This window comes from Pelophylax lessonae (genome assembly GCF_965119305.1).
Source record: "Pelophylax lessonae genome assembly, chromosome: 4".
Classification (NCBI taxonomy): domain Eukaryota; kingdom Metazoa; phylum Chordata; class Amphibia; order Anura; family Ranidae; genus Pelophylax; species Pelophylax lessonae.
The window spans coordinates 614,798,617-614,820,300 of record NC_138771.1 but is presented as its reverse complement, the minus strand read 5'-3'; the positions used below and the strand labels follow the sequence as shown (position 1 = coordinate 614,820,300).

The following is a 21,684-nucleotide window of genomic DNA, read 5'->3' as shown; positions in this document are numbered from 1 at the left end:
GTAAGGGGGTGTAGTACCACCGATTCGTTATCTTGAGAGCCATTTCCCAGTGGTTGGCGCAATGGGAGTATTTGTGAATCGCTTGGAGTGCTGCCCTCCACTCAGTAAGAGAGAAGGTCGTAGTCAAGTCCTTGTCCCATCTGAACATGTGTGCAGTCTTGTGAAATGTTACATTGTCCAGTAATATATTATAGTAGGTTGACAGTTTAGGGGTATGTCCCGAAGTGTCTGTGAGTGCATCCCATATTTTCCCGTCCACTATTATTTTGCATAAGGGGTTAGACAGGAGGAAGTGCGTTACCCTAAGCACTTGGTAAAAGGAGTGATGTGGGAGAGCATACTTGCGAATGAGGTCGGGAGTCGAGAGCAACGAACCATTGTCATAGAAGGAATTAAGAGAGCCAAGGCCCCAGCTAGTCAGTAAGCGTATGGGGAGGTCAGGTATGTGTGAATGGAGAATAGAGGTAGGTAACTGGATTTCGGATAGTATGTCTCTTTCATTGAGTGAAACCGGAGAGCGACGCCACACCCTCAGCGAGGCTTTCATGGTAGGAGGTAGTGAGTGAAGGTCCCAAGCCTTCCATTTATCACTCAGAAGCAGCGCTTTAAGGTCCGAAATGGGTGCAATGTCCCTCTCCAGGTCCACCCAGATCGGGTGCTCAGTGGGGTTTAGCCAATGTCGTAGCTGAGTCAAAACAGTGGCCCAATAGTACGTCGGTATGTCCGGTATTGATGCCCCCCCAAACTGCTTCGCTAAGATTATTTTTTGAGAATTTGTAAGTATCAGCACGGTCACTTTACACACGTATTTACCAGCACTAATATGTATATTATTTAATCTGTACTTTGTACCAGCGTTTTATCCGTTAGCACTTTGGGCAATCATAGCACTAAATACTTTGTGACCAACCAGTTTTTGCACTACCCATAGCACTTTATCTTTGCACTGCCATATTTATTGATTATTTATCGACATCTCAGTTATATACCTTGTTTATCTGCATATGTATTTATGAGAAGGTCTGTATTTCATTTGTCTACATTGTCTTTCTGATCTATAGAGATATTTATCTTTGGTCACTTTTGATTTGATATACCACTTATCACGCAAGAGGTAGCGCAGCACAACCCCACACCTTCAATCTGCTTTTAGTTTAAGGATAATAAAATATCAGTGCTAGCTGCAACCTCCCTCTCTCTATTCCGCCATCCCCAGCATCCCTTTTTCCATATTAGCGCGAGATCCTTCTTTGTTTACAATTTCCTCAGTGTTGTCACATGAAAAGATATAATAAAATATTTACAAAAATGTGAGGGGTGTACGAACTGTTGTGAGATACTGTATATACAAAGGGGTAACAAAACTAGATTCAATAAGATATGGAAAGCATGGATTAAAACCTCAGGACTGGTACCCAAAGTTGAGAATATATAGAAAGTTTGTGCCTGTATTATTGTGAAAGTGAAATTTAGAAGTATGTATTTATGGGAATGATTTTGCTGTTTTGTATGGAAATTTTGTTAATGGTAAAAATAAAAATAAAAATGAACCTAGGCTAAAAGGCTGATATTCGCTGCTGGGAATGAAATAAAACATTTTACAGATGTAACCAGAACAGGAAGTGAGGGAAAATCTTCCAGTGGGGACACCTGTTTTATTGACAAGGTAAGATTAGGACAGGAAATAAGGAGAAGTTCTCCCCATGGGGACAGCAAAAAGAAAAAGGGTTTTAAACTTTTCCAGCACTATTCCTTCCAAAAAAGATTTGGTTTTGGAGATTATTTAACATGAGTGTATTTTTGTTGTATGTGTGTGAGTTTTTGAGTATTTTTTAGGCATTCGACTACAGGTTTTAGCTAGTCATCTTAGTAGGTACATGATAATGTCCTCACTCTATGTACACTCACTGGCCACTTTATTAGGTACACCTTGCTAGTACCGGGTTAGACCCACTTTTGCCTTCAGAACTGCCTTCATTCTTCATGGTATAGATTTAACAAGGTGTTGGAAACTTTCCTCAGAGATTTTGGTCCATAGTGACATGATAGCATCACGCAGTTGCTACAGATTTGTTGACTGTACATCCATGATGCGAATCCCCTGTTTCACTCCATCCCAAAGATGCTCTATTGGATTTAGATCTTGTGACTGTGGAAACCATTGGAGTACAGTGACCTCACTGGTTCAAGAAACCAGTGGTGAGATGATTTGAGCTTTCTGACATGGTGCATTATCCTGCTGGAAGGAGCCATCAGAAGATGGGTACACTGTAGTCAAAGGGATGGACATGGTCAGTAACAATACTCAGATAGTGGCATTTAAACGGTACCCAATTGGTACTAAGGGACCCAAAGTGTGCCAAGAAAATCCCCAACACCATTACACCACCACCACCATCAGCCTAAACCAGGCATGTCCAACCTGCAGCCCGGGGGCCACATGCGGCCCAGAACCGCAGGCAATGCGGCCCACTGCCCCCTGACAATTTTTTTATTTTTTTTTGCTGGGGAGGAAAGAAGTTGAGTCACGGGCATGGCCCCAGAGGCTTCCAACTAACTGTAGGCAGAGGCTGCCAATTAGGATCATCCACTAATTGTGTTAAATTAGTGCTGGGGGGGGGGCGTAGCAGCACAGGAAGGGCGCGGTGCCGTTATTTTACTTATATACCTTAACTAAAGTATATATTTTATATGCGGCCTGAGAAAATTTCTCTACACTCAATGTGGCCCAGAGAAGCCAAAAGGTTGGACACCCATGGCCTAAACCATTGATACAAGGCAGGATGGATCCATGCTTTCATGTTGTTTACACCAAACCCTGACCCTACCATCTGAATGTGGCCGCTGAAATTAAGACTCATAAGACCAGGCATTTTTTTTTCCAAACTTCTATTGTCCAATTTTGGTGAGCCTGTGCGAACTGTAGCCTCAGTTTCCTTTTCTTAGCTGTTCAATGTGTTGTGTGTTCAGAGATGGTATTCTGCATACCTTGGTTGTAACGAGTGGTTATTTTAGTTACTGTTGCCTTTCTATCATCCCAAACCAGTCTGCCCCTTCTCCTCTGACCTCTAACATCAACAAGGCATTTTCCTTCACACAACTGCCGCTCACTGGATATTTTCTTTTTTTCTGTACATTCTCTAAACCATAGAGATGATTGTGCGTGAAAATCCCAGTAGATCAGCAGTTTTTTAAATACTCAGACCAGCCCATGTGGCACCAACAACCATGCCACATTCAAAGTCACTTAAATCCCTTTTCTTCCTCATTCTGATGCTCGGTTTGAACTTCAGCAAGTCATCTTCACCACGTCTAGATGCCTAAATGTATTGAGTTGCTACCATGTAATTGGCCGATTAGCAATTTGTGTTACCAAGAATTTGAACAGGTGTATCTAATAAAGTGGCCATTGTGTATTTCCTCACTCTATACTGTATCTGTTAATGGCATCACATCAGGCACAGTAAGGAAATGCATTGTATCTTACCCACTATTGCACGACGAACACGTCTCTCTGTTCCCTTGCACAAGTACTCTAAAGAAATAAAGTATAAATGTTTATGGAGAGTTCCTAATAATTAAAAAATGCCTTTGTAATTTCTTTTTTAGCAATAGCATACATTTTAAATATAATTAGTTAGCTACTTACAAACATAAATTAGTCAATGCAGGGCAAGAGGAGGTGAAAGGAGAAAAGAAGTGTTTTATATTCAGTAACTAGCTTGCTAGGGTTAAGGCAGCTCCTCTTGCCTGGTGTTCTCGGTTGCTAGGACGCAGACGGCTCATGTTGCCTAGCATCCTAGGCTGCTGGCACAAAGGCGGCTCATGTTTCCTGATGGCCTAGTTTGCTAGGGCATGGTTGGCTTCTGGCATTTATCATCTTAGTTTTTTGGGACACAGGAGGCTCATGCCTAGTCGTAAAAATAGGCAACTACATGAAACTAAATGGCTACTTTTGCCTGGCTAGCTGTCATAAAAATGTTATTAGAAAATCACCTGATCTTTGCACAGTCCCCTTTCCAAAGTTTGATTGTAGAGCCAACCCGGCATCATAAAACACTTGTAAGCCATCAGCACCTGCCCCTGCTGTGCAGCCTGAATCTGACTTTCCTACAATGTCCCAAACCTGAAAAAGAAGTAAAAGCAACAAAAGTAAAGGAGTTGTTTTGTATTTATGAGAGAGAGATATAAATCCGCGCTTTAGGATAAATAATTCAGTCTATAAGTGGAAAAATTGGCTACTGCCTACCTCTAAACTGTTCACAGGAGTGTTCAGTAAAGGATGAAAAAAGTTGAGGAGGTAAATGGCGCTGCCAAAGATATGTATAAGGAAAGAGGAAAACCTTGTAGGTGTATATATCTATATATAGGTCAGAAATGGAAGAACCTAATGTAGGTAAGATAAATATAATATGTTGACTTTAAAACACAATATTATATGAAATGCAAAACTGTGCATATATGAACAAGAAAAAATTTATATAAATATAGATATATGCAAATGAGTGACTGTTGGGGATAAAGGGAAAGAAACCCTTTTAGGAATAAAGTGCAAGAATAAAGTGACTGAGTGTCTCAGTGAAGTATAAATAAACGAAAATCAGTGCAAATTAGCCATAAGGTGCAAATATAAAGTGCTAACGTGCCTATATATATATATATATATATATATATATATATATATATATATATATATATATATATATATATTATATATATATATATATATATATATATATATATATATATATATATATCAAAGAACCACTAGAAGGTGGATGTGGGTCACCAAGGGATTGGTATCCACACTGAGGTGACAAATAATTAAATGATAGAGTGATAATCAATAATGAGATGTAATGCGATTCCGAATCGCAAAATTGCAGAAAGTGAAGAAGAGAACAATGGGAAAAAAGTGAGGTATACAATTTCAAAAAATAAATGAGTCCAAATCACACAACAAAAAATTGTTCCAGTGCAGGGTGGTGTGTGATTATAATTCGAATGTAATAGTCCCAAATCGCATGAAGAAAAAAAGTGCTTCAGTGCAGATATTTGATAGTGCAACTTCACAGCAGGGGTGACTCATATATCTCCAGGGCTTCTTTAAGTGTGGCCGGTGTGGTGGTTCAGGGTGCTCCCCACTCTCCCAGGACCGCACTTACCAGATGTGGGAACCCCTACAGGGGTAATACGTCTGTATTACAAATGGAGTATGGCTCCAATATCCCTCAATGGTCCTCAGGCAGTTCGTGTGTTTTTTTTTGTCTTTTGCCATTGTTTTTTTCTCACCTTCTTCTGTGACATCCAAAACTTTGCATTCTGTTTATATACAGACTTCTCCACAATCTGTAGGTTCACTCGAGCCCTGTAGTTTGCTGTCATTTTCACCCTTGCGAAACTTCCAGGATTCAGTTCCTTACCACTTCTTGTATTATCGTCTGTGATCTCCAGCTGCAGTTAACAAATCAGAGGATGTTTGAATATTTACAGCCCTCCAAGACATCAACTTCAAACATCTAGACACACTTATGGGAAATGTCTTATTTTATAAAAGATAAAGTGCAAGTGTTTTTACTTTCGGGTCAATTTTATTTATTTTTTAAGATAATGGAGTCTATTTATCAGTGTTATCACTTAAGATTCATATAACTTTCACCAAAGATTTGCCCATTTTTGTAATGAAATTGTATGGAGAAAATGGATGAATCTTGGGTGAAAGTTGTGTAAATCATATGGCACTTTTCCACTGCAAGTTCCGGCTAGTACCGGCTCGGCTCTACTCGGCCCTGCTTGGCCCGGTTTGCTTTTCCACTGCTGGTACCGCATGGTATAGTGTCGGAACGGTTCGGTACGGTACGGTATAGGTTTGCTTTTCCACTAAAGTAGTACTAAAGTTAAGTGGGTGGGATAACAACGGGGTGGGTGGGATTCTCTGACCAATCAGTGGCTAGTAGTGACTTGCATGCAAAGGATTGTGGTATATGGTACCAGTTTGGTACCTGTTGGAACCACAATCGAGTAGGTGTAGTGTATTAACACAGACAAGCTGTACAGGTTGCTTCTTTATTCACTGCACATCAGCATGCAACTAACTTCAGCCACACCCAGCTCCCAGACATATACATAATTGTAACATTTTGCAGACAGCAACTTAACCCGTTGCTTACCATACTACATTCCCTCCTCTCTTTGAATAAAACATAAAATGCACAACGTATTAATAAGATTAACAAAATGCATGGATGAACAACTAAAAATTTAACCTATAAACTCCTGACTATACACATAGTCCTTAAGGTAGGCCGGTGGATTTGTTGCTCGTTTTTCTCTTGGCCATTCCGATGTGGATGGTTGTGGATTGAAGTCTGGATCACTGGCAGTATCATCACTACCCTTTGCCTGTTCGCCATCTTCCGATACTTGACCTTCTGACTCAATAAATTTCTTCACAAATGAGGAATTACGCACTTTTGTGTGTCCATCTAAATCCTCTAAAACCACTTGAGTACCTCTTTTCTCCTTTACAACATAAGGCTCAGGTTCAAAGGACGGAGCCAGTTTGTTAAACCGATCACTTTGAAGCAACACCTTATCACCCTGTTGAAGACCACTAGGTTGACAATGGCGGCGGTGGTTTGCATACTGTTCAGCCCGGATCTTCCTTTCCTCATCAATATGCCGAAAAGGTTTCTGACTTGTAGGAGGACCCCCAATGTCTGGCAATTTTGTCCTGAATTTGCGACCACAAAGAAGTTCCGCAGGACTAATGCCAGTGACAGTATGCGGAGTTGTGCGATAAGCCAAAATAAAACGCCACAGTTCCTTTTTCCAGTCTCTTCTCTCTAAATGAGCAATCCGCAAAGCTTTCAGCAAGGTTCGATTCTGGCGTTCCACTTCCCCGTTAGCCTGTGGCCAGTATGGAGTTGTACGATGATGTTCAATAGCATTTGATTTCAGATAATCCTGAAATTCCTGAGAAGTAAATTGGGCACCATTATCACTCACAATCCGTTTAGGCAACCCATGAGATGCAAAAATGCTCTCCAACCCCTCAATTACAGTTGATGATGTAGCTTTAGTGAGAACTACCACCTCTTGCCACCTTGAATAATAGTCCACAACAACTAAAAGATGGTGTCCAGATGGAATGTCGCACAGATCAATGGCTAAATCTTCCCATGGTCCCTCAGGTAGAACAGTGTGAGTTACTGGTTCTGGTTTAGGTTTGCTGCCCACCAACTGACATGCTCGACATGAAGAAACCAAACGTTCCACATCCTTGTCAATTCCTGGCCACCAGACTTTCTCACGTAATCTTTGTTTGGTGCGTACAATGCCTTGATGGCCCTCATGGGCTAAATGTAATGTACGTTTCCGTAAATCTTTAGGCATCACAATACGATTGCCACGTAGAACTAGTTGTCCTGCAATACTCAGCTCTTGTTTGATTCTGTGATAGTTTGGGTCACAATCCACCCAAACCCCTTGTCTTACACATTTTCTCAACCGAGCAATTTCCGGATCCACAGATGACAATTCTTCAACCTCCCGCGGTGTCAATGCCTGAGGCATGGCGTTAAGTAGCCACAAAACGAATGTACTCTTCTGCCAGGTTATGAACAGGTGCAGAAGACTGAGGCAATCTGGAAAGTGCATCTGCCGCATTAGTCGGTCCAGGTCTGTACCGCACTGTAAAGCGATATGGTAACAATCTGAGAACCCATCTCTCAATTCTGGCGGATGGTTTTGAGCGTGGCGAATATATCACTTCCAGAGGCTTGTGGTCTGTGATGATTTCAAAATCAAGGCCGTAGAGATAGGTGTGAAACCTTTCACATCCCCAAACAACAGCCAAAGCTTCTTTCTCGGTCTGAGAATAACGTCTCTCTACATCAGTGAGGGATCTGCTTGCATACTGAATAGGCCTGTAATCGCCTGTGCATTGTCTCTGAACCAAGATGGCGCCTAACCCCACAGGGCTAGCATCGACAATAACTTGGGTGTGTGCAGTAGGATTGAAATAAGCCAAAGTTGTGGCGCAAGTCAGCCGTCTCTTAAGTTCATCAAATGCACCTTGTTCCAAAAAGCCCCACTTCCACGGGACTGCTTTGTGAGTCAACACTCTCAAAGGTTCACTGACAGTCGCCATATCTGGAATAAACTTGGCACAGTAATTCACTAGCCCAAGAAAACTGCGTACTTCTGCAGGGTTTTCAGGATTTCTGGCATCAGACACAGCTTTAATTTTACAGTCCTCCGGACCAATGCCCCTGTCAGACAGCACATGGCCCATAAAAGTCATTTTATTCATTTGAAATGTGCATTTCTTCTCATTTAATGTTAACCCTTTCTCCTTCAAGCGATTTAGCACTGCACGGAGACGTTCGTCGTGCTCCTGTGTGTTTGTTCCCCACACAATTATATCATCAGAAATGTTATGCGTGCCTTCACAACCATGTAGCACTTGCTGAATCACATGTTGATAGGCCTCCGGTGCGGACGATACGCCAAACATCAACCTCTTGTATCTAAAAAGACCTTTATGGCTTGCAAATGTAGTGATGACTCTAGATGCTGGGGTCAATTCAATCTGATGATAACCCCATTTCAAATCCAGTTTACTGAAGACACTTGCCCCATTCATTGCATGCAGAACATCTTCAATAGTGGGAATTGGATGTCTCTCTCTCTGCACAGCTTGGTTAGCACATCTCATGTCCACACAAATCCGAATATCTGTGCCCTTTAGTACAACAACTAACGGCGATACCCACGGAGTGGGCCCTTCCACAGGTTCAATAATGTCAAGGTCTAGCAGCTCTGCCAGTTTGTGCTCAACAGGTGATCTCAGGCTATAAGGAAGTCTGCGTACTGGCTGTGCAATAGGCTTTACATGTGGATCAATGTGAAGCCCCAACTGAAAATCCTTTAATTTTCCAAACCCAGAGAAGCAATCTTTAAATTCCTCTTTCAATGCAGAAATAGCAGGAGACACCATATTCACTCTTGCACTGCCTACATCACGGCCAATCTGTAACACCCCTAGTGCCATTGCGGTTTGACGACCAAGCAGAGGTGACCCTGTGCCATCTACAACATAGAATTCGGTCTGCAATGGAGGACCAGTCTCATGTGTTTGAACAGAGGTATAAAATTTGCCTTTAAGTTGCAGTGGTGTACTGGAGCCATAAGTATAAATCTGTTTAGTGGTGTTACACAATTTAAGGTGATTTTCTCTGCCATTAAGACTGTGCCAAGAAGCCAAGTCCATAACATTGCATGTAGCTCCAGAGTCAATCAACACTGACACATCTGTATTTCCGATCTTAATGGTTAATGTCCCAGCTTGCAGAGAACACAGGGAGAATATAAATTCACAGTCAGGAGCACTCTCTTTATCCTCAGCTATAACATTTACTTGTGCAGATTGTCCTTTGGTTTTGTTATCTCTGGTTGTACTTCTACACACAGCTGCAAAATGACCTGTCTTTCCACAAGCATAGCACATTTTATTATGTACCACAGTGCAGTCCTGACTTGTGTGTCCCGCCCTGCCACATTTATTGCAGGTGATATGTAAAGTCCTCTTTGGAAAACTCTCTTTCCTACTCCAGATATTCCTATTATTATAGGTAGGTTTGGAGACTGTATTGACAGATGCAGTGTTCTTGGTTTCAATATGCAGAGCCTGGAGCTCAGACAGTTCAATGGCTCTTGCAATCTCCTGCAGACTAGTAAGTGTGAGACTAGGTTCTCTCAATAATCTCCTCCTGAGGTGCACAGATGTGCATTTCTCTATGACCTGATCTCTGATTATCTCCTCAGTTACAGTCCCAAAATCACAAGACTTTGCCAGATATTTCAGCCTAGTCACATAACTGTCTGTGGTTTCTCCCAGTTCTTGCACAGCCTGTCTAAACTTATATCTTTCATAGGGAATATTTTTCTTTGGCTCAAAGTACTCACTCAGTCTATTCATGGCTGTCTCATAGTCTGAATCTTCCCCTGTTGCTCCCAGGGTTTCAAAAATGTCCTGAACTTGAGGTCCAGCTAGATGCAGCAGCATGACTCTCTTCTGAGCAGGTGCAGTCACTCCTGTGGCTATAACATAGAGCTGAAATCCCTTCTTCCACTTGTCCCAGCGCTGTGAGAGACTAGTGTGGTCTCCAGACACATCAAACATTCCGATAGCCGGTAAATCCAGAAAGCTAGCCATCCTCGTCGCCAAAATGTAGTGTATTAACACAGACAAGCTGTACAGGTTGCTTCTTTATTCACTGCACATCAGCATGCAACTAACTTCAGCCACACCCAGCTCCCAGACATATACATAATTGTAACATTTTGCAGACAGCAACTTAACCCGTTGCTTACCATACTACAGTAGGTACTGTTTTTTCAGAGCCGTACCGTACCGTACCGTTCGGTTCCATGCAGTGGAAAAGCGCCATTACTCTATGGGGTGGATTTACTAAAACTGTACAGTGCAAAATCTGGTGCAGCTGTCCATTGTAGCCAATCAGCTTCTAACTTACGCTTGCTCAATTAACCGCTTGCCGACTGCCCACAGTAATATTACTGAGGCAGTGCGTCTCCCCTGGGTCCAGTCACGTAGTACTACGTGACTGGAGGGGAAGAGGTTTCCGGGGCGCGCAAGCAGGAGGCGGGCCGCGGGAGGAGAGGCGGCATTTGCCGCCTTCCTCCTGCGATCATCCGGTAAATGGAGAGAAGACCCACCCCTGCTTATGTAAACAAAGCAGGCGGATCTTCTGTGAGACAGTAAGGGACAGATCTGAAGTTTCAGCTAAGCTATCGGTCTGTGCCTGTCACAGAATCCCCCCACACACACAGTTAGTAAGCATACAGGCATACATTAACCCCTTTGATCACCCCCAGGGTTAACCCCTTCACTGCCAATGGCATTATTATAGTAACAGTGCATATTTTTAGCACTGATTACTGTAGTAATGTCACTGGTCCCCAAAAGTATCAAAAATGTAAGTTAGGGTTCCGATCTGTCCGCCGCAATGTTGCAGTCCCACTCAAAATCGCAGATCGCCGCCACTACTAGTAAAAAAAAAAAAAAAAAACAATAAAAATGACATAAATCTTTCCCATAGTTAGTAGACGCGATAACTTTTGTGCAAACCAATCAAAATACCCTAATTGAGATTTTTTTTTTTTACCAAAAAATGTAGCAGAAAACAAATTGGCCTAAAATGTTAAAAAATTTTGATTTTTAATTTTTTTTTCTGGGAATGTGCTATAGCAGAATGTGAAAAATATTGTTTTTTTTTTTTTTTCACAAGTGTCGCTTTTTTTTTATAGCGAAAAAAAAAAAAATCGCACAGGTGATCAAATAGCACCAAAAGAAAGCTCTATTTGTGGGAAAAAAAGAATATAAATTTTGTTTGGGTACAGCGTCGCACGATCGCACAATTGTCCATTAAATTAACACAGTACTGAATCGCAAAATAGGGCAAATCATTTCCGGGGCTAAAGTGGTTAAGCTTTGACAAAAAAACTGGAAGCTGATTGGTTAATATGCACAGCTGCACCCAGTTTTGCAGTCTCCAGTTTTAGTAAATCAATCCCTATGCACTTTTAAACTGAAGTTTTATATTTATATAATATTATAATTTATTACTTTTCTCAGATGCAGCTGCTTAATAAGGGATGATAGCATTTGCTATTTTTTTTTTTTTTTTTTTTTTAACAGGATTTAAGGAAAAACTTGAAAATATGGAAAATGAGCCTAAAAGTCCACTTGCTGGCTGAATGTGAGAATACATGCCACATTTTTAGATCTTAATATCACAGACACCCTATATAGAAAGTACATGTCATTCAAGTTCACATGAGAATTGCCACCATGATATTTAGAAAAAAGGATTATATCATATTTTTTTGTGGTTCAGAATATTAAATGAACTAAAACTTAATTCAAATGTAGTTAAAAAACTATACGTTTACATCCTCGGTTAGCTCAACCCTCACGGTTACAAAGACAAATAGGAATGAGTTTCCAAGTGCTATCCATAGTAATTATAAAAAATAAAATTTCAAAGCTTTATTGAATCTAGAATTTATTAAACTGTATCCAAAAAAAAATTTTTATATCTAAAGCCAGGGCTTTTTTTTTTTTTTTAGGTAGAACTCGCCAGTACTGCTTTCCGGCACCTCCACCAGAAGACACAGTGAGCACATTTGCCAGCAGTTAATTTTAGTAAAAACTGCAAGTGAAAATCATCAGTAGAAATAAAAAGGTATAGGCAGCGGAAGTACAGTATATGTAACAATCTACTTTTAGGCTTTGTTCACAACAGGGTGCAGAGACGTGAGTTTTTCTGCACGCGTTCTGCAAGGGCACAAAGAAAACAATTGTTCTCTATGTGCCCTGTTCACACCACAACACTGGTATCACATGTAGATTTTTTTTTCTGCACAAGAATCTGCGAAGTGTATAAAACTCACTGAAATGCGCATGAAAACTGGCGTAAACTTGTTTCTGCAACTGAAATCTGTGTGTTTTTTTCCATCAGTTTTTCCCCAATGTGAATGAGGCCTTACTGTAAACATGAGCTTGGTCTGGGCCTCATACCATCAACACAACCGTAGCACACCAAAAATGGCTTCTATTTTTGTGTGGAGGTCTCTTGTTGCTGGGTAGGTCTATTGTTGCTAGTGGGGCTCTTATGTTGCAGGGGGGCCAATTGTTGCAGGGAGGGATCTACTGTTGAGGGAGAGGTCTATTGTTGCTGACTGCTGGAAGACCTTTTGCTGCTACTGTGGGTCTATTGTTGCTGGGGGGAGGTCTATTGTTGTGTGGGGGATCTTTTATCACTGGGGTGAGATCTATCATTGCTGGGGGGAGTCGACTGTTGCTGGGGTGGGGTCTATTGTTGCTTACTGCAGGGGATCTATTTTACTAACTTATGTTGTTGACAAATTTCGTGCAAATCACTTGGTAGCACAAAATTATACTTGGTTCTGTATTCTATAAAAGGGGTGGTACTGGGAGGTGGGTAAGTGAGACCCCTGTAGCCCCTGCATCTCCTTTAGATGCAGTGCTGCAGGCATGGTACAGGAGGTTCTCCAGGAGAATCTCCTGTGCCTTGCCCACAGCACTGCATCTCCTATACTATGCCCGCAGCACTGCCTCTCCTGTACCATGCCCACAGCTCTGCATGTACCATGCCCAAAGCCCTGCATCAAGTCCACAGCCCTGCATCTCCTACACCATGCCCACAGCCCCTGCATCTCCTGCACTATGCCCGTGGCCCCTGCATCTCCTGCACCATGCCCGTGGCCCCTGCATCTCCTGCACCATGCCCGTGGCCCCTGCATCTCCTGCACCATGCGGTAGCAAAATTACAGTTATGAAGTAGCAATGAAAATAATTATATAGTTGGGGGACAAAACAACATGAGGAACAATATTAAAGGGTCGTGGCATTAGGAAGGTTGAGAACCACTGGTTTAACGCATCTGTGTCCCATTGCAGGTATTTCCTTTTACTTCCTGTCCCATAGTCAAACAGGAAGTGAGAGGAAATCCCTGAAAATTAAGGGAATTCCTTGGGGACCCCCAGGCCACCAGAACTAGTGTCCCTATTGGAAGATTTCCTCCCTATTACGTTTCTGGGGACAACCCAAAATTTGAGATTTTCTTTTACTTTCACTTTCACTGATAATGGTAAAGAGGACAAAACAAAGAGTATCGCTCACAACTGTCTCTGTCTCTCTTTCCTCCTCATTTGTCCTGATCTATATAGATGTATATAAAATGCAGTATTTATCTTTCAAAAAGTGTTTCCCTGTGCTAAACCTTTCATCCAATTTCTAAATTTTTGCATTTGTAAATTTCAAAAGCCAAAATAAAGGAATAGTTGTAGTTTAAAAAAAAAAGAACTTGTCCGTTTAAAGAGGTTGTACACCGAGAAATTTTTTTTTTCTCTTCTTTAAATCCTGAAAGAGAAACCCATAATGAGCTAGTATGCATCGCATACTAGCTCATTATGAAATACTTACCTTAGAACGAGCCCCCGCCGTGCCGTCCGCTTACCTGTATGACGGGCGACATGTATAGTCGCCCGTCTTCCGGGATCGCGGCATCCGGCCATCTGATTGGCCGGAGCCGCGGTGACGTCACTCCCGCGCACGCGCGCGGGAGCCGACGGTCACGGCACGGGGCTCTGAAGGAACGGCACGATCTGCCGTTCCTTCAGAGCGCATGCGCCAGTGACGTCACTGGCTGCATTAAAGGTAAATATCTCCTAAACGGTGCGTGTTTAGGAGATATTTACAGTACCTATAGGTAAGCCTTAATATAGGCTTACCTATAGGTACAACTTCCTGAGGAGGGTTTACTTCCTCTTTAACTAATCATTTTTAGTATAATTCTCCTTAAGGGGGCGTGCCAGAGGGTGTGTTCTATGCCTAAATAATTTTGGTAATAACTGTCCCTCGTTCCCATCTCAAAAAGTTGGGAGGTATGAAAGAGGGTGAATCACCATAATGGGGACGCAGACAGCAATAAAAACTGACAGGTGTTCTAATCCCTCTCCACACTATTCAAAACTAAAAAAAAGTTTTGCCTTTAGTTATACTTTAATATTATAGATATATCTTAACCATCTGCCATTTAATTTTTAATTGTTCCATGATACAGGGTGTCTTTTATAAGTTGAGATGTAAAGGAACATACAGACATAGAATGATAATCATCACCTTTGCTAAACACTACAGAAAAAAAAAACATTTCCAGGATGGATAGTTCATCACCATTCCTCCCAAGTGTTTGGGTTGTCTGGACATTACCATGCACACTCGTATAATTACTTGTGTTTATGTTACTGAGGTTCTATGAGTAAGACCCAGTTAACATTTGTGCGATCACAGAGATCGCATGTAATTCGGAGCGCACTGCTCCTAAATTACATGCGATCTCATGTGCGGTGCAAATTTCAGCCATACAGTTTGTATGGCTGAATTCACACCGCAATAGCACTAAAACACGCACATGATCCTTTTTTTAATCCGCAGCAGAATCAAATCGCATTGTGGTTCACACTAGTGCGATACGATTCTGTGCAAACTTGCAGATCGCACTGCGATATGCGATCTAAACTGGGGGTGTCGTTAACTTTTAATTGACCCTGCGTATTGCATATGGCAGTGTGAACTGCCAGAGGTGCAGATGCGATGCGGGAACACGCTGTATATTAGCAGCATTCCCGCATCACACAAATGTGAACCGGCACTAAGTGTACAGCAATTGGATCTTCCATCCACTGCCTTATGGCTATAGTTAATTTAGGTCCAGTTAGTACTAATCATAATATATTCCTTTATCACATTTTTTAAATGTACAGTATCTCACAAAAGTGAGTACACCCCTCACATTTTTATAAATATTTTATTATATCTTTTCTTGTGACAACACTGAAGAAATGACACTTTGCTACAATGTAAAGTAGTGAGTGTACAGCTTGTATAACAGCGTACATTTGCTGTCCCCTCAAAATAACTCAACACACAGCCATTAGGCTCCATTCACACCTGGGCGTTTTCAGCTCCAAAAACGCTCAAAAGAAACGTTTCCAAAACGCCCAACAAGTAAAACCACATTCATTTAAATGGCCCCTGTTCACATCTGAGCATTTTAACGCCTGAAGCAAAACGCCCAAAGCTCAAAAAAGTACATGAGCTTCTTTTTGGGCAGATTACAGGCGTTTTTTGTGCAGGCGTAGTCAATCTAAAAACGCCTGCACAAAAAACGCCTGTAAAACGTCTGCAAAAACGCCCATAAAAATGCCTGAAAAAACGCCTGAAACAAAAACGCCCAGGTGTGAATGGAGCCTTAATGTCTGAACCACTGGCAACAAAAGTGAGTACACCCCTAAGTGAAAATGTCCAAATTGGGCCCAGATAGCCATTTTCCCTCACCGGTGTCATGTGACTCGTTAGTGTTACAAGGTCTCAGGTGTGAATGGGGAGCAGGTGTGTGAGATTGGGTTTTATTGCTCTCAGTCTCTCATACTGGTCACTGGAAGTTCAACACGGCACCTCATGGCAAAGAATTCTCTGAGGATCTGAAAAAGACAATTGTTGCTCTACATAAACATGGCCTAGGCTATAAGAAGATTGTCAAGACTCTGAAACTGAGCTGCAGCATGGTGGCCAAGATCATACAAAGGTTTAACAGGACAGGTTCCACTCAGAACAGGCCTCGCCATGGTCAACCAAAGAAGTTGATTGATTTGCTCAGCGTCATATCCAGAGGTTGTCTTTGAGAAATGAACGTATGAGTGCTGCCACCATTGTCAGTGCTCAGATCATACGCCGCATAGTGCATCAAAATGGTCTGCATGGCTATCATCTCAGAAGGAAGCCTCTTCTAAAGATGATGCACAAGAAAGCCCACAAACAGTTTGCTGAAGACAAGAAGACTAAGGACATACTGGATTACTGGAACCATGTCCTGGGATCTGATGAGACCAAGATAAACACATTTGGTTCAGATGGTGTCAAGCGTGTGTGGCGGCAACCAGGTAAGGAGTACAAAGACAAGTGTGTCTTGACTAAAGTCAAGTATGGTGGTGGGAGTGTCATGGTCTGGGGCTGTTGAGTGCTGCCGGCACAGGGCAGTATTCCAACATGATAACGACCCCAAACACACCTCCAAGACGACTACTGCCTTGCTAAAGAAGCTGAGGGTAAAGGTGATGGACTGGCCAAGCATGTTTCCAGACCTAAATCCTATTGAACATCTGTGGGGCATCCTCAAACAAGAAGTTGGAGGAGCGCAAGGTCTCGAACATCCACCAGCTCTGTGATGTCATCATGGAGGAGTGGAAAAGGACTCCAGTGACAACCTGTGAAGCTCTGGTGAACTCCATGCCCAAGAGGGTTAAGGCAGTGCTAGAAAATAATGGTGGCCAAAGAAAATATTGACACCTTGGGCCCAAGTTGGAAATTTCCAGTTAGGGGTGTACTCATTTTTGTTGCCAGCGGTTTAGACAATAATGGCGGTGTGTTGAGTTATTTTGAGGAAGCAACAAACTTCTACTGTTATGCAAGCTGTACACTCACTACTTTACATTTTAGCAAAGTGTTATTTCTTCAATTTTGTCACATGAAAAGATATAATAAAATATTTACAAAAATGTGAGGGGTGTACTCACTTTTGTGATATACTGTATTTGTCCCACATCTTACCTTACAGGAATCCTCTACATTTATCCAAATGGAGTCAGATACAATTTCATGGCTTGAGCCGGTTTTTACTACATAGTAGGCCACAAAGCGAAAGGATGGAAGCAGCTCCCACGTTACTGGCAGAACCAAAGTCACCAGGGTCTGACTTTCCTTCCTCTCCTGTCTGCCAACTTTAAGTATCTGTCCTCTGCTTAGAACCTGAGGAAATCAAAGTTGAAGGATACAAAGTCAGGGTGGAATCTAAGTTGTATGTATACGTATAGTAAAATAAATTGTTTTGGCAATACATTCTCTTTAATTTTGAAAAAAGGCCAACAGTGGCTAAAAAAACTAAAAAGATAAGCTAAATAATAGAATGTATTTAAGGACTAGGTTCAAAAAAATTATGTGAAACATCAGCTTTTCTCAATCAGGGTTTCTCCAGGGGGTGCTGGGGGTCTCTTGAGCTGTGGTGGATTGACTTCTTGCATGTTGGTGCCTTCAGAGTCCCAGAGCCAGTGTTAGTAGTCTCTAAGGCTAACCGTAGATGGAGAAAATTTGTTTCCAGCAACAACAGACAGTATTGACAGGGGAATCCTTCCCGAGGAGCCATTGTGTTCTCCCTGTGGGTGTGCGGGGGAAGCCATCACCCCAGGTATTGCAATAATCGCATGTAAAATCCGTCAGGTTGGTTGTACCAAAGTTGATCGATGGATCAACTTGGGTACATTCAGCCTGCCCATACTGTACATGGTTTAAATCCTGGCCAGTTCCTGCCGAATTGTCCGAGATTCAAACCTATCTTTACCCGCCATCTATGGCCAGCTTTAGAGTGGCATTCTTTCCAATGACCACCAATTTAAAGTGGTAGAAAACTCTAGAGGATAAGTCAATGTGAGTCAGTGTGTCGTATAAAGTCGTCATATTTCTTCTTAGATTTTTATGTCATTTTTATATTATGTTGGTATTAGATTAATTATGTGTAATGATTTTTGGATAATGTTAGAGAAAGTAGTGTAATATTTGCATGCTGGTGGTTTGATTTTTTATTACTTTTTTCAGTCTGTGTTATTAATTCTATGTAGTATTTTATTAGGATGGTATGGTTGAATAAAAGACAGTATTAATTTAGTTTTGTGTAGTATTATTTGATGTTATTGATAATTTTATAGATGTTTTAGTTTTATTATGATTTTTGTATTGTCTTTTGTGAATGTAATTGTATTTTTGTAATTTCCCTTTGGGAATAAAAAAGTATTATGAATCTGAATCTGGTTTTGGTACAGTACATTAGTATACTGCAGAGGTTTTTATGCTTCCTTGCTTTTACTGCAAAGTGGCCTTCAAAAGACAAAGCATGCTATTTTTCAAGTGCCTGGTTAACCCCCCTCACGCTAACCATACACGATTTTCAACCCCACTGGACTGGCCTTTTTTTCGTGGGGTCGCATATTTGTGTATCTCCCAGCACAGAGACCGGGGGCTCACCAAGGGCCCCGGGCCCCATTCTAATGATCGGGACCCGGAACAGCCAATTCCATAATCAGTCTGTGAAGCCCGCCCCGTGTTTTCTGTTTTGTGAATGGATGAGAGAGATGCATTGTATCATATCAGAGATAGAAAAAAATTATAATAAATTTAAAAATAAATAAATATATATTTTTTTAAAATACCTAGATCAAGGTTTGATCTAGGTCAGTGCCAGGGTTAGTGTTTGGGTCAAGACCAGGGTTGTTATTTTTTGGACAGTACTTTTTTTTAAATTAGTATAAGTGTCAGTTAGTGTCAGTGTATTTTAGGTAGGATTAAAAAAAAGTAAAAATGTGCACTATTGTTTCTGAACTGTACAACGGGTACAAGCAACAACTAACATACACATATGTGGTATCGCTGCGATTGTCAAGAGCAGAAAAATTATATTTTGGGCTGTTCTTTTGTAATAGGTTATGGCAGTAACAAGAAATATACAGTTACATTTAAAAAAATATATATTTTTTTACTATTTTGGGCCAGTTTTCCTTTGATAATGAAAAAAAAATAAATAAAATCAGGAGATATCAATTACTATTTACCAGCAACTGAAAGCCCAATTTATCCTGAAAAAAAAAACAAGGTATAATCCACCTGGATACACAAAGTAGTTTTGATGATATGTACAGTTTTACTAATACATGGCAAAATTGCAAAATTGGGCTTAGGCATTTAGATTTGTTTTACCCTTAGGCGTAAAGGGGTTAAGATAATCTTTTGTACAATATAATAACAGTGGAGTTAATAATTATTGTTACCAGGTAGGTAAAGTGGTTGATCTGACTCTGAACTGTGGGGTTGCTGTTCCGCATAATAAAATTAATAAAGACATTCTTTCCAGCTCTCGGCAGCTCCGTCCCCGCGACGCTGAGGTGAAGGTAATTGCCAGAATCCGGTTTGTACGCCGTGGCTGTCATGCTGGCAGTGGCTTGATGTTCAGTCTTGAATGCCGGAACATCTGTTTTAGCCTAAAAACCAACAGATGTTGCACAATGAAGTAGCTGTGAGGGGAAGAGTGAAGAGCAATACAATAGAGTTGACCATTTTTATTGGTTGAGCCAGATGGACTTGTATCTTTTTTCAACCTGACTAACTATTGCCTCGTTTCCACGGAGCGGAACGGTTCGGGTTGCTACAGTTTGGAAGGGTTATAATGGTCCGGCTTATTCAGGTGAGCGTTTCCACTGCAAGTCTGGACTATTATTTGGACTGAGCTTTTCGTTTGACGTGAGCATTGACGTTTTCCTGTCCGCCAATCAGTGGAATGTATCGTGTGACGTCAGTAGCTCCACCCTAACCGTACCGTACCATTTCCTATGGCCCTACATCTGAAGGAGGACCAGGAATGGTGCGGTTTGGTTCGGTTGTATGGGCCACTTTTATAATGGAAACACTCAAAATTGCGTACCGTACCGAACCGACCCGAACCGATCCGCTCAGTGGAAACGAGGAAAATGTAACTATGACAGCTCTAAGTCTGCTGGGGATGCTGATATCACACCAAAGATGGCGGCACCTACCAGCAGAGCTATTGGATGTCTAAACAAGGGAGGATTTTACAGGTGAATGACATGCAAAAAATGCATCAATAGTTTTTGTTAAAATGATTGATCTGGTAAAAGGGTCTCTTTAAAGTGTTACTAAACCAACAACAGTAAAATCAGTCTGTATATGCAGTAAAGCATGCTTGTTATACTCACTGTGGAACCTAAGTGGTTATTCCTCTGCATTGTGTAAAAAGGCTGATTGATCCTCTCTTCTCTCATCCTCCCCTTCTTTCATAGTACCCAATCCATCTCCTGATAGAATAGAGCCTTTGGAGTCCCTCTGCACATGCTCAGTTTGGTGTGTATTGCTAAAGAGTTTTTTTTTTCTTGGCACTGTCCAGACAGAGGGTCTGGGGTACTGCAGCCTCATAGGACAGTCAGAGTATAATGAAAACTCCTCCTACAAGCTTTAACCAGACACTGATAGAAGTCACAAGACTGCTATATACTGTTGGGAAAATATATTTATCCGTTTCTATCTACTAACATTATTGCATTTCTATGTTCTGTGTACTGTGGGAGACCAGATATAGTGAATGCAGGGTCCTGGATTTAGTAACACTGTAATGTAGACAATATTGATCACCTATTACAAATATTGCCATGAGCACGTCAAGATGATTCTTTTTTTTGCTTACCATTATTTGAAGAGAGTTTATATTAGCTTCTGTATTCAGCGTCAGTTTGACAGTCCCTTTGTCTTGTGTTATTCCTCCTAATGGTCCAGGTTGGACCACCACAGGGACACCAGGAGCTGGTGAGCCATCAGGGTTTGTGACCAGAATCTACAACAGAAGAGAAGGAATTATTCATTTTTAGTTCAATCTGACAGCATTAAATAAAGGCATAATGCTGACCAGTTCAGTTTTGTAGGTTTTTTTATTCTTTATATAAAGGATAAGATTAAAGTGAATCTAAAATCAAAACGTTTTTTTTATTTGAATAGAGTAAGGAATGATTAGAACCACTATACTTTGCCTTCCTTTTTTTAATTTTGTTTTTTATTTTCTGTCCGTCCCATTGGTTCCTGTAAATAAATACAGCTGGAATTTAGAGTGTAGAGGACTGCAGGATACTGTATATTGCAGTGCACTTTGATCAGAGGTCTCCAGTCCAAACATTTTTAATTCCAGGACCACACTGTACTGTATATTTTACAAATAATCATGGGCTGAACAAATTCAGTTTTATAAATTAATTAAGTTAAATGAATGAATATATTTTACTTGGAGCTTTTTCTGTAATCAGCGCAACAGGATTCGAAACAAAAGAGAAAGAACTTTGGAAAAACAAAGCAAAGAAATTCTAAATAAATGTGGGCCAATAATTGAGTCTGCACCTTTCTCATCAGAATTCCCTTTACATCAGGGTCTCCATCAAAGTCCCCCTTACATCAGATTCCCTGTC

General features: G+C 41.2%; 1 protein-coding gene across 1 annotated transcript in view; it reads right to left on the bottom strand.

Annotated features, from left to right (window-relative positions):
* The window catches only part of LOC309552834 (A.superbus venom factor 1-like), a gene marked incomplete at its 5' end in the record, with an annotated part of 218,648 nt that overhangs the window by 159,094 nt on the left and 37,870 nt on the right, over positions 1-21,684 (bottom strand). The window contains 6 exons of the mRNA XM_082253743.1: positions 3,488-3,535; positions 3,997-4,126; positions 5,293-5,454; positions 17,222-17,419; positions 19,489-19,698; positions 20,916-21,062. Coding sequence (XP_082109869.1) covers positions 3,488-3,535; positions 3,997-4,126; positions 5,293-5,454; positions 17,222-17,419; positions 19,489-19,698; positions 20,916-21,062 — 895 coding nt within the window. The remainder of the gene's footprint in view (positions 1-3,487; positions 3,536-3,996; positions 4,127-5,292; positions 5,455-17,221; positions 17,420-19,488; positions 19,699-20,915; positions 21,063-21,684) is intronic.